At 37.0% G+C, this 13,104-nt stretch overlaps 3 protein-coding genes across 53 annotated transcripts in view; 2 read left to right on the top strand and 1 right to left on the bottom strand.

The window, feature by feature from the left end:
- SUPT20H (SPT20 homolog, SAGA complex component) overlaps window positions 1-5,352 on the top strand; it is a 39,454-nt gene extending 34,102 nt beyond the window's left edge. For 25 of the 50 annotated variants that reach the window (XM_070578064.1, XM_070578040.1, XM_070578057.1 and 22 more), the window contains 3 exons: window positions 2,404-2,509; window positions 3,978-4,081; window positions 4,846-5,352. In XM_070578064.1, the coding sequence (XP_070434165.1) occupies window positions 2,404-2,509; window positions 3,978-4,081; window positions 4,846-4,983 (348 nt within the window). In that variant the 3' untranslated portion in view covers window positions 4,984-5,352. The remainder of the gene's footprint in view (window positions 1-2,403; window positions 2,510-3,977; window positions 4,082-4,845) is intronic. The other 25 variants (XM_070578074.1, XM_070578071.1, XM_070578078.1 and 22 more) reach the window with 1 other exon arrangement.
- Window positions 5,264-12,428, bottom strand: EXOSC8 (exosome component 8). The gene is made up of 11 exons (XM_008530706.2): window positions 12,337-12,428; window positions 11,245-11,281; window positions 10,925-10,988; window positions 10,252-10,325; window positions 8,702-8,747; window positions 7,885-7,990; window positions 7,750-7,795; window positions 6,848-6,944; window positions 6,432-6,552; window positions 5,827-5,933; window positions 5,264-5,480 (listed from the first exon to the last, which is right to left on the bottom strand). Exons 1-11 carry the CDS (start codon window positions 12,351-12,353, stop codon window positions 5,365-5,367), a joined length of 831 nt encoding a protein of 276 aa, XP_008528928.1. The 5' UTR covers window positions 12,354-12,428; the 3' UTR covers window positions 5,264-5,364.
- The window catches only part of ALG5 (ALG5 dolichyl-phosphate beta-glucosyltransferase), a 42,387-nt gene continuing 41,379 nt past the window's right edge, over window positions 12,097-13,104 (top strand). Inside the window, exon 1 of one of the 2 annotated variants that reach the window (XM_070578085.1) lies at window positions 12,097-12,254. The gene's annotated coding sequence lies outside the window, so the exon portion shown is untranslated. Of the gene's footprint in view, window positions 12,255-12,598; window positions 12,766-13,104 lie in introns of those variants that run through there. The other variant, XM_008530720.2, reaches the window with a different exon arrangement.

The following is a 13,104-nucleotide window of genomic DNA, read 5'->3' as shown; positions in this document are numbered from 1 at the left end:
CCATTGTGGTCTGAAGACATATTTTCAGGTCTTTTAAGTTTATTGAGGTTTTTTTTTAATGGTCTGGGTGAATATTCCTATGTGCCTGAAAATATATGTGTTCTGCTGTTGTTAGATGGAGTATTCTAAAATATAAGATGAATCAAGTTGTTTAATGGTGGTGTTCAGGTCTTCTGTGTCCTTACTGATTTTCTTTTTACATGTTATATCAATTATTTAGAGTAGTGCTAACGTCTCCAACTAAAATTGTTAAGTTTTCTGTTTCTCCTTTCAGTTCTATCAGTTTTTTGCTGAAGGTTGTTGTTTTGAAGCTGTGTTGCTAGGTACACATGTAGTATTGTTATTTCCTTAATTGACACCTTATCGTTAATAAATGACCTTCTTCATCTCTAGTAATATTTCTTGTTTCTTTCTTTTGATTAATGTTAGCATGATTCCAGGTTGTTTGAGAATATTTAATTCCATTTGTGGTGTCTTGCAATTTTGTTTAGATTTGTGGGGTGTTTTTAGGGGGAGAATCTGTGCCAGCTGGGTTTTGTTGTGTTTCTGCATTTTGGGCTTTTTCTTTTATTTTCTAAATCTGTTACAGAAGGGATGTGGTCTCGTTTTTCCTATTCTAATTTATTTCATGAGCAGAGTTCTGAGTTCAAGTGTCCTCTTCTGTCAGTCTGTCAGTTCTGTGCTTTTCTGTGCAGTTTCTTTCTATATCCAGGGAGGTCCCTCAAGAAAAATGTCTTGTAACTTTTGAAATGTTTAACTTGTATTATATACTGAAATGTTATTTCAGACACCATTTTAGGTGGTAGGAAAGAATATCTTTTTCAGAGCAGAAGATTTTAGTTTCGATGAAGTCTGAATTATCAGTTTATTTCTTTTATGGATTGTGCTTTAGGTGTTATGTCTAAGAACTCCTCACCTAACCCCAGGCCTGAAAGATTTTCTCCCGTTTTAACAGTTTTATAGTTTTTCATTTAAATCTATGATCCATTATCAGTTAATTTTGTATAAGGTGTGAGATTTAGGTGAAAGTTTACTTTTGGGGGTGGGATATGGATGTGCAGTTGCTCCAGCACCATTTATTGAAAAAGCCATCCTTCCTCAATTGAATTACTTTTGCACCTTTGTGAAAAGTCACTTGGCTGTGTTTGTTTAGATAGTTTCTGTATTTGTTTGGCTATTTTCTGTGTTCTCTCTTCCATTCCACCAATCTATGTATTTATCCCTCTGATGATACCACACTGTCTTGGTTACTTTAGACTATACGGTATTGGGCAGTGATTCTTCCCATTGTATTCTTCTTTTTCAAAATTGTTTCGCTATTCTAGATCCTTTGCCTTTCCATATAAATTTTAGAATTATCTTGTCTATATCTACAAAAAACCTTGCTGGGATTTTTTTAAAGGAATTGAGTTAAACCTATAGGTCAGTTTGGGAGAAACCTACCATCTTTACTCTGTGAGTTTTGCAGTCCATGGGTGTAGTATGTCTCTAGCTAGTACACAGTCAGCTAGTTTTCAGCATACAAGTCCTATATATGTTTTGTAAATTTATACCTAAGTTCCCCGTTTGTTTTTTTTTTTTGAGCAATTGTAAATGGTATGTTTGAGTTTCCACATGTTCATTGTTAGTATATAGAATTGACTTTTGTATGTTTTTCTTGTATTCTGCAGTCTTACTGAACTCACTTGTTAGTTCTGGGGGCTTTTTTGTAGATTACTCAGGATTTCCTTTTTAGACAGTCATGCCATTTGCAATGAAGGATAATTTTATTTTTTCCATTACAGTCCATTACAGTGCCTTTTATTGACTTACTGTGCTCACTAGAAATTCCAGTATAGTGTTGCAGAGTGTTTTAAGCCTTAAAAAGTAGTTCGTGTTTTTTTAAAGATTGGCACCTGAGCTAACAACTGTTGCCAAGTTTTTTTTTCTCTTTCTGCTTTTTCTCCCCAAATCCCCCCAGTATTTAGTTGTGGGTCCTTCTAGTTGTGGCATGTGGGATGCCACCTCTGCGTGGCCTGATGAGTGGTGCCATGTCCATCCTCGCCCAGGATCCAAACCAGCGAAACCCTGGGCTGCCACAGTGGAGCAGGTGAACTTAACCACTTAGCCACAGGGCCAGCCCCTAAAAAGTAGTTTTGATGAAGCTTTATAGAAGCCTTAGGCTGTATTGTTAATAGAGGATCAAACAAACGAATATAGAATCAATTCAGAATAATTAGGTTTTATTTTTTTGCTTTTAAAATACATAAATTTATTCTTACTAATTCGAAATATCTTTGAAGTCTTTATGTTACTCCTTTTATAAGTCTGATGTTCCTCATACAGGAAAAAATACTAGTTTCTTTTCACCACTTCAAAATTGTTTTTATTTCTAAACAAGTTATTTATTATTTTTTTATTCAGGGTTCTGAACAAGGTTCAACCAGCCAAGAACAGGCCTTATCTGCTCAGCACGCTGCTGTTATTAACCTTGCTGGAGTAGGAAGTTTTATGCAGTCACAGGCAGCTGGTTGGTATCTTCGTAACTTCATATCTTGAATTTACTGAAAGTATCTGTAATCCATTTGGTATCTCACCATTTTAATTACTACTTTTCCTTCTCTTGCAAGCAGTAACTAGGAAAAAGTATAGTTTTATTTAATGTGTGAGCTATTAAATTGATGGCCCTCAGATTTTTTCATTAACTTGACAGTTGATTAATTAAAAGTGCTTTGACCAATATATTAACAGCAGTTGTTTCCTTCATGTTACAGTTTGTTGGCAAAATTTCATACAATTTTCAGATTTATAGGAAACTACCAAAGCTGTTAACTCTTCAGGTTTCCTCGGTTATTGAGACTGCATTTTTCTAGATCACATAATCTTTTGTTTCATTCTGGTAGCTTGCAGTTGCATGAATTAAGACTTAATGGTCAGTCACATAATTTATGTAAGCCACTTTTATCATTTGTAAAAAATTAGGTTATACTGAATGCTTGCTCACCTCTTCTAGCAGTAAATGGTGAACCAGATTTACCTTTAATGAAGATTATCTTGTCAAATGAAGACAGTAATTAGAAGTTTACATTTAATTAAAATTAATAAGCCACATGAATAAGAAAGTTATGATAGCATTTGAGGATTAAATGAATGAACCTGTTGTCAACATTTTGAATTATCACTGGGCTTTACTACAATGCCTTTAGAATCCTATACAACTCCCAGTGTCTAAAATTTAATCTGCAAGGTCTTAACAAAAGTTCTAATTTAGAGCTAGTGAATTTCCAAATGGAAATTTATGATAACTCTTTACCACACAAGTTATAAGTTTCCTAAAATAGCTGGAGTATAATTTAATGGTAAGACCTGTAGGCTGAGAAATCATGAGAATGTTCCTAGATCCAGATCTGCCACTACTTACTTTTGAGTGAGTTACTCAAACCATTAGGCCTGAAGTTTCCTCATCTGCACAGTGAGAGTTGAACTGATTATTGTGGTCCCACCCAGCTCAAAGAGGAATAATGCAGTCTCAGTTCACCACCTTTGTTGCTTATGGTCTGATACTTGTTGTAGCATCTTTAGTTTAAAGCACTTGTTCACCAGTTTTGTCATTATGGTAGTTTGGATTTCTCCCAAACCCCTTTCCTATTTCATTGATTATATTTTAAAACAGCATACTGTGGTTTACACTTTGCAAGAAAGCCTTCTCAACAAAATAGCATTAGTATGAAATTTCATTGAGATGCAAGAAAAGAGAGGGATACAATGCTTTGGCACATGTTTACTCCCTTCCCTTTCATGTCCAGGAAGTTCTGTAATCAGTGGTACCCTCAACTAACAGGAGACTATACTAAATTTATTCTGAAATGTCTGTGATTTGATACTTAAGATTAATCATACTGATAACTTTTCTATTTCATTTTCTGTGTTGTCCTTTTCTAACCCTGGTAGCCTTCAAACTTTTTGACTGGCCTGCTTTCCCCTTCTCCTCTCTGTAGTGTTGTCTCAGCTTGGCTCTGCCGAGAACAGACCTGAGCAAAGCCTTCCTCAGCAGAGATTCCAGCTCTCCTCTGCCTTTCAACAGCAGCAGCAACAGATACAAGTAATCCAGCAACTTCACTCTGATTACATTTTTAAAGATACTCTGCTCCAAAAGTACCTCAAAATACCTTCAGTTTTATTTTACTGTCTTTTAAGACTATACAGTAATTGGTAAATAATTTAGCAAATTTTATGTAAAAGTTTGACATTTTTTAGCTAGTCAACTTGGAGCACTGAATATGTTTTGTACATTTAAGCCATACTCTTTCCTTAATTTAAAATCTTTCATGAAGTGCTGGTGGCACATTGATGTACATTTTTGGTAGTTTCCAGTATATTTTGAAATAGACAGTTTTAAGTGCCAATGGTTAACTTTTTATTACTGTACTGCAGAAAAAGGCAAGTATACCAGTGTTCCTATTAGTAAATGTCATACTGTTTTAGAAAAATGTTATTCCATTATTTTAGAAGTCAGCATTTTATAGTTGACTATCTTTAATATGCAGGGTGGTTTTATGTTGCTATAAACTATCATACAACAAAATGGTAACTGAAGTTGCTGAGTTACTACAATATAGACTGGCAGGGCAAAGTAACAGAAATACCTTTTAACTTTACCAAGAACTATTTTTAAAGCCCTCAGCAGGCTTCTGTGCCACTGGTGCTGTTTGACTGTGCATTGTCTCAATGTGGTATAGTCCCTTTTTGTTATCTTGGTGCTATCTCCCTTTCAGTTTTGTTGTTTTCATCACTCTCAGGAAAAGCACCTTTCCATACCTGCCTACATTTAACATAACTTGATTTTTTTTTCCCTCCCTTTTACAGCAGTTGCGATTCTTGCAGCATCAAATGGCTATGGCAGCAGCAGCAGCACAAACAGCTCAGCTACATCGTCATCGGCATACAGGCAGCCAGTCAAAAAGTAAAATGAAGAGAGGCACGCCAACCACTCCAAAATTCTGAGTCTCGCATTACTTTTTTTCTCTTTTTTAAAAACATAAGAGCATTGAATCAAAAGGATTCTGAGTTTCTACTTCATTTTTGGTTTTTTTAAATGTGTCAGTATTTTACATTGCTAGATGTACAAACTTTATACAGAAGCACAGCCCTTTGATTTTAAAATAAAAACAGGGGGATGATTTAACAAACCATTAGGGTTGGCTTGCCTAAGTCATTACTTTTTAAAAATGGTTTCACTGTATATAGTACATACAGAAGTGACATAAGAAATACTAGAATCATCTTTCAGAAGAATGTAGTTTGATATTTATTTAGTATAAAAGGTTTGTGCACAGTGTAACAAATACAGTTTTTACAAATCTGTTTTGAAAATGTGGTGGTTGTTTATTTGGGTTTCATACTCTTAACTACTTCATCCATCAGTTTTTTTACTTCTTTGTGTCTTGTAACTGCTCGGCTCATACAGTCCTGAAGTTTAGCTCCAGTCAGCCCACTTCCACCTGAAAAATTATTGTGCCAACACTTTTAATATCTGTTCTTTTGCATGATCAAAATCATGTCAAGTTATAAAACACAGAAATTCAATGTTGTAAACCAGTGGCATGGTCTCAAGATTTGCAAGTTATGTTTCAACAAAACCTCCAAGTGGTTTTGATGCCATAAGTTTAAGAATCACTCACTGGTATACAATATAAAAATGTAAGGAATTTGAGATAAAGAAACTGTCATAAACTCACATTAGGTAAACTATAAAACATTCTACATTCCATTTGGCCCTCCCTAATACAAAGAAACTCACACTGAATTTTCATTTACATTTTTAGGACTGAAATAGAAGGAACATGCCTGGTTTGTGAAGACAACATAGCTTGCCTTCCTCATCCATTACTACTGTTAAGGTTCCGGTTGCCAGATGTTCCTCCTCTCCAGTAGGGTCAACTATCAGCAGAGTGCTATTTAAAAAATAAAGTATAAATTATCAATCCACGGAACAAATTTTATTTGAGAAGAATACTAAACTCACTACCTGCATTTTAGTTTAGGTATTGATGTCAGATAGAAGAGCTAGAAGAGAACTGGCAGGAAACCAGAAAAGTTTAATAGCAACCTAAAATTCTACTACTTGTAAGAATCTTTGCCCTTTAATTTATGAATATACTAAAGTCCTTGGCAAATACTGAAGAAAGCCTAAGGTAAATCTTTTGTGAAATAATTGAAAATTAACATTACATAGGAATAAGCAAACCAAGAAGCAAGTAGGGAGAGCATAGAATTCATCATCCTAATCAGGATGCTTTTGAAATAATCATTGTGCAGGGAGAACAGGTATAAACTCAGATGTCCAGGGCAAACTAGGATGTATGCTCACCTTAGGCATTTCCCAAAAAGTAAGCTGAATAACAATTTATTACTTTAAATGTACAATTTTTTAATACATTTGATTAACTTACTCATCAAACACAGCAAAGGAGGTTGCAACTGGATGAGTTCTAATATTCAAAAAACTTTTTTTCTTTAAATTAACTTCTGCTAAAGCGGTTTCTTCACTTATAGTAACTTCAGGCAACTGTACTAGAAAAAGGCAAATATGTAAAGTGAGTATCTCTACTGTAGGTAACAAATATGGCTTTCTAAGCTTGGTAATTCACTTTTCCCTCTTTCTAGAAGTACTATTTTTAAAGAAATTATCTTAGAACAATCAAGGTAAATATAGTGGATAGAAACAGTTTTCCTTTAATTTAGAAACACATGAATAATAGCTAAATCTTAACAAAAACCTTTGAAAAGTTTATTGAAAAAGTTTAACAAAACAGAATATTCTGACACTTAAGTTTGCCTTTTATTAAGGTTTATTAAGGTTGCTTACCATTCTTTAAGGCTGCTAACAAAGCAAAGGTACAGGCATCCAAAATGTTTCCATCATAGTCCAGGCAAATAAGATCACAGTATAGAACCCAAGCAAGCTACAATAAAATTTACATAAAGTGTAAATTAAAGCCTTCTGATGGGTAGAAGGTGGTATTTGCTTCAACTTAAGAATCACAGAACCTTTGCTTAGACAAGCAAGATAGCTTCAAGGCTCAAAAACTTAAAAAAAGCTTTACCTTTATAAAAAAACCAAGACAAGTGGAGAGGTTTGGTTAAAGCTGGCTTTTGACTACCCAGCTGACAAATGACGAACATCTCCACTTCCCTCAAGGGAGCTATAGGTGTAGAAGGAATTTCCATTCTTGCTGCTAAGTTAGCAGATTCAGGAAATGTTTTTGAAAGTCCCAAATGAAACTCAAAATGTACTTTCCCACAGAAACCTTAATACATGAAATGTTTAGGTCTTATAATGCTAACATATTAGAATATAATCAAATAGTAAAAGCCTCTAGATTTTTGGTCAACTAATTAGTTCTAAGTTTTCAGACTTGGAATTTACAGTATGGATTCACCTTAAACACGTTAGCTGATCACATATTATTAATCTGCTATAAGGAATAAAAAATGACAGCATTATTTGCTGTAAAAGTTAAGGGGGAAAAAACCTACCTCAGCTTAACAGGTAGCTCCCAGTCAGCCAATAAATTAGTCAAAATTGATTTTTTCTTTTTTTGAGCTATATAGTTACAGAGTAAGACTGAGTCTGTCTACTGAAATCCATCCAAGAACAAGACATCCATATTTAAGGCTACCATGGTCTGTTATTTTAATTTCTCTGTTCACTTCTCCCCACAAAAAACACTTCAGAATAAAAGCTCATAGCTTCTTTATTCCTCTTACCTTTCCTGGAGAAATGCATAAGTCCTCTTTCTGAATTATCTGTGAACTTGATTTAATGACAGAGAGCACAGTAAATGAAAGGTCAAAAACTTTCTATAAATGAGTGATAGTCAAATTTTATCGTGATGATCTTACTTTTCAATGACATCTGCAATGAACTGGCTAGCCACTTGGGCCTCTTCTCCAGGAGGTCCAGACCGAAATCTCGACGAACACAGAGGTGGTAGATCCACATTAGGAACTGAAAAAAACACTCTGCAGCTATGAACTAAACTTCACCTCTGGTTTACAGAAGTGTTAAAGGTATTATCAATCCACTGCAAAGGCAACTGAGGCCATGGATAGGCTTTTCCAAGTGGAAGGCATTGTAATACATCAATTATATTCTTTTTGGTCTTTGTAAGACTCACAGGCTTACATACAATTTACATTTTCCAACTTTTTTTTCCATACAATACCACCAAAAAAAAGCATCTATTTAAGGCCTCGATCCTAAAGCCTTCACAAAAGTTTTCTAGATTTCTTTCAAAATACCTCAATCTGTAACAGAAGATAGCCCCTCTACTCATACCCAACTCTTCTGGATTTTACAATGTTGCTTCCTACCATAAAGACCAAGTCAAAAAACATAGCACAGTAGTACAAATGAAGAATACGGAAGCAAATTTGCAGTTACAGCCCTATGCCTAAGTGAGTCTATTTTCTTGGTTGATGACATCTGAATGTATAAAGAAAAAACTGAGCAAGTTTGATAAAGAAATGTACAAAATTCGGTGTCTTGCTATTGTGCTATCTTCTAACACAGAAAACTTTCCAGGAATGTTTGCTTCATTCCTGTATATTTTTGAATCTTATGAATAATTTTCCTCTTCAGCTCAACTACTAGGACTTAACTACTGGTATTAAATGTGTTAAAGTATCTGTATTAAAATTACAAAACCATTTAACTTACCAACATATCCTTTATCAGGGGCATCTGTTGGTGGTGCTGCAAATTCCTATAGAAACGAACAAATGTTTTCTATGAAAGAAGCTACTCAAAAATTGTGAAGACAGCTTAACAGTCCGTTATGGAAGGCTCCACCAAAGATCACTCTAGCTAGTTAACTACATCATGAGTGTCTACTGTGCTTGGGGAGTCATGCCAGGGGCTCTGTGGACACTGGCACCAATCCTCACTGGCTCTGCAAGGTAAGAATAGCACAGTTGACTACACTACAATGCTACCCGTCAAAACTACCTGAGGCTCTTAAATATTAATTGGGTTTCTGCCTCACCCTCTTTCCCACTCATTCAGTAGGCAAGAATCTGAATTTAAACCCCACATGATAAGACAGCCGGATTTAGGAACTGATGGTAGAGTGGTAAAGAGCAAAAGCTCTGGAATCACTGACCTGGTTCAAAAGTCACACCCACACTTTTGGCTCAGAGACTCTGGCCAAGTTATTTATTTATTTTTTTGAGGAAGATCAGCCCTGAGCTAACATCTGCTGCCAATCCTCCTCTTTTTGCTGAGGAAGACTGGCCCTGAGCTAACATCCGTGCCCATCTTCCTCTACTTTATCTGTGGGACGTCTACCACACCATGGCTTGCCAAGTGGTGCCATGTCCGCACCCAGGATCAGAAACAGCAAACCCCGGGCCGCCAAAGTGGAACGTGCGCACTTAACCGCTGCACCACCGGGCCAGCCCTGTTATTTAACTTCTTACCATTCAACTTCCTCATCTGTAAAATGGGAAGTTAACAGAGCCTACTTTTAGGGAATGTTAATGAGGTCAAATGAGAGAATGCTGTAAAGTCCCTAACAAAACCCGGCACGGAGTAAGTGCTCAAATCTCATTGTTAAGATATCACTTCAGCTTCAGGGAGGGAGAATCTGAACTTAGATTAAGTAGCTCACAGAGTGCAATGTACTCAATACAGTAACAGGCTATGGAGTCAGAGCTATGTCTAAGTTCTATTTGTGAGCCTTATGTTCCCGGATACATTACTGAACCTCATGTACAACAGGAAACAGAGAAATCATACCTCAAATGACTGTTTTGAGGATTAAACTGGATAATTCTGTAAAGCACCTAATACAAGGTGCCTGGAACACAGCAGGTACCCAGTAAATGGCAGCTATTATTCCCTCAGGCTTTTCTTTTGAACAATCTAGATTTTCTACACATTTGCACAGATTAAATGCCATCACTGGATGAAAGGATGTCACCAAAAAATCAATTTCTCAATTGACAACCAAATTCTCTAAAAATTAAAGGTGGTGAGGATTTTAAAAATGATTTCATTTAGTATATTTTGTGCATGTTCATAAATTAAGACTCATTAAACTTGGATCATATTATCTAATACTCAAAGGTGAAAGCTCTTGGGAAATGAAAGCAAATACTAGAAAACTGACACCTGACCACCTAGTCAACAATAGAATTGTAGGTGTACACAGTAAGTATATGAGGTTAATTTGGTAACTCAAATCTCAGTAAGACATATGTTAGACCTACCGCTTTAATTCCACAAATTACTGTAGTATTTCCCAGCTTCACTAAAGCAGAACCATCTGCAGTACTAATTGAACCTGAAAAGTATTTAAGCAAAATGAAAAAGTCAGCAGAAAGTATCTTTGTTGCCTACGTATGATTTTATCTTACTATATATCTCAGCTGCTTATGAAAATTTATTCCTCGCTTGAGTCTTTTTAAAATGGTATGACTACATAAAATTACTCTTAAGTATTATTCACCTGTCCTTGAATTTGAGTTAATCATTTTCATTCTGTCACAGGACTGTTGTACAGATAAAAATCTCTTACAGAAAATCATTAAAACCCCTTAAACATGATAGAATTTGGCTGAAATACTGTTCAAGTGGCTCACAGGCTAAAACTTGGGAATGTCATAGGTCAAACTAGAAAATTCCAGGTTTGCAACAGAAGGTTTAGTAAGTTTAAGACACATAAGAAAACCATGGCATGGAGGTTTGCAAGGAAGGAAGGGGGGAAAAGTACAGTTACTTTAAAATTTAAAATGGGAAACATATCGATTGAGAGGACAGTGAGTTAAAAAAAAAAAAATTTACAAATAAAAATTCTTTACTAGTACTAAAAAAAAACAAAAATTCTATTTTGAAAACTAAAGCAACTTCCACATTCTATTTTAGAATTCAAAACGTCCTCACCTATGTTGACAGTAGTAGTTCTGAATTCACCAAGTTCTCTTCCATCAGGACGGCAGTTCTCTTTCTAAATGTATTTATATGAAAGTAGGTTATATGTATATTTTACGCACACCAGAGAAAACACAGTAAACCTCGTTAATTCAAATGGATTAATTTGAATTACCTGAAATTGTTTTTTTAAATTTAGTTATAACTGACATATTAGTTTCAGGTGTGCAACATAATGATTCAATATTTCTATATATGAAAATTGTCTTTAAAAGAAGCTTAAGATATTGTTATCAAAAAGCATTAACATCTACATAACCACCTTTACTCACCAAAAATCTCCTGTAATACTCCAAAGGTTCCACAGTTCTGAAACACATGTTAAAAACATATCTGAGGTAAATTAATGAATCTTAACATAAATCCAAAAATTGGTAGAGTATGGTGATGCAGCAGAACTTTCCACAATTTGTAACTGTTTCTTTCATAAATTCCGATGTTTACGCTGCCACATGCAACTAATTATAAAAAGCAGATACCCTTGCAGTAGCAATCACTCAACTGCTGTCCTTAATTCTGCGTTAAACAATAGAGGATGGGGGCCCAAAGCCTTTGTGCATCTTTAAAAGGATTAATCCAGGTGTTACAATAGTATCACTCTCGCTCTGAAGCAGAGATTTTTAGTGAGCACGAAAAAAAGTTACATCTTTATCTTCACTATCTGAATTTCACTGAAATTTAGCATATTCACTTATGACTGTAAGCAATAAACCATTATAAGCAGTATGTACGACTTTAAAAAGATCAGAGATTAAATGTTTTCGTTTTTACTTCATAACTGTCGAATGTATTTTTAGGCTCACAGTACTCTGAAATTCCAGGAGTTAGTTACTTGACTCCCCATAAATTTTGTTAAGAATCAACTTTAAAACATATATATATACATAATGAACTCGGTTTCAAAGATAACTTTCCATATATTTGGTTTCCTTTGGAATCCTATTTATTTTATTCATGTAAAAACTTGACTGAGGACGAAAATCTATAGGCTACACCAGAGCGGCACAAAGAAGGTTTAGGTAAAACCTTCCGAACAAGGTACAGTCCTTTTAGAAACAAATTACGGGAAAGGGAGAACACGAAGGAATCCCGGCGCCGCGCCTCCGCTACACACCAAGCCACGCGCTCGCCGCGAGCACCCAAGTCCACGCACAGTCCCTTCCATCTCCCGGCTCGGGCGGGGAAGCTCCCCTTCCTTTCACTACGACCACCTCCAGGTGCTCCCGCCTGTCGCCTGCTTCCGCGGAGGAAAGAAGTGGGGACCTAGTGGAATGGCCTCCAGGTGAGAAAATCCCAGCTAAGGGTTAAAGGAAGCCGCCATCCGCCAGGATACAAACTCGCGCCCGCCGGCCACCAACACTCACTTGAACCCGGCCGCCATCTTCCCGCGCGCCTGCGCCTGCGCCGGGGCGACCCCGCGCCTCCGGCCCACGCGCCCGCTCCGCCGGCGCACTTTCGACACGGACGCCTGAGCCCTGCTCCCGTGCGGGGGACGCGGAAGGCCGGCGCGCGGCGAGGCTGGGGCCCGGCCCTGCTTCGCTTCGACCGCCCCTAGCCAGACTCGCCTCTAGATTTCCTTGTCGTCGACGAGTTTTGACGAATCTGCTATTAGTGAAGTGAAGACTTGTTTCTAAAGAGGGCCGCTCTCAGAAACAGTCTGGTAGTTCAAGAGTTTAAGACAAAACCGACCTTGTAGCAAACAATCGGGTATTGAGTATTGAGCAGTATTCCCATGTTTCTGCGTCCTTTTCCCGCCTCCTGCATAGGCCGGGCCCGGGGCTTGCCGTCTCCAGGTAAAGGGCAACCTGCTCCAGCACCGACAGTTACGGTCCCGTTCTGTGCGCTCCTCAGCCGCACCGGTGCCACTCTGCAGGTCCCAGAGCGGGTTCCAACGGAGCGGCTCGTGTCGTAGGCTGTGTCGGGGCTCACGGCTTCCACCTCCCTCCTTGAGAGGGTTCCCAGATAAAATACAGGACATCCAATTAAATTCGAATGTCAGATAAACAAAGTATTTTTTTACTGAGTGAGCCTGAAATAGTGCGTGTTACTTTGTTGTTAACAGGGCCTGGGGGAGCAGGGAAAGTTGTAGAAATAGATAGTGGTGATGGCTGCAGAAAATTGTGAATGTAATT

This window comes from Equus przewalskii, chromosome 16, assembly GCF_037783145.1.
Source record: "Equus przewalskii isolate Varuska chromosome 16, EquPr2, whole genome shotgun sequence".
Classification (NCBI taxonomy): domain Eukaryota; kingdom Metazoa; phylum Chordata; class Mammalia; order Perissodactyla; family Equidae; genus Equus; species Equus przewalskii.
This window is presented reverse-complemented; position numbering and strand designations above follow the sequence as displayed.

What these genes read in the sequence shown, in the direction of transcription:
- EXOSC8 (XM_008530706.2), bottom strand. An exon ending in TATGCATTTCTCCAGGAAAG is followed by an intron (nt 6,945 to 7,749) that starts GTAAGAGGAATA and finishes ATTTTATTGTAG; the next exon opens with CTTGCTTGGGTTCTATACTG. An exon ending in TCCTTTGCTGTGTTTGATGA is followed by an intron (nt 5,934 to 6,431) that starts GTAAGTTAATCA and finishes TTTTTTAAATAG; the next exon opens with CACTCTGCTGATAGTTGACC.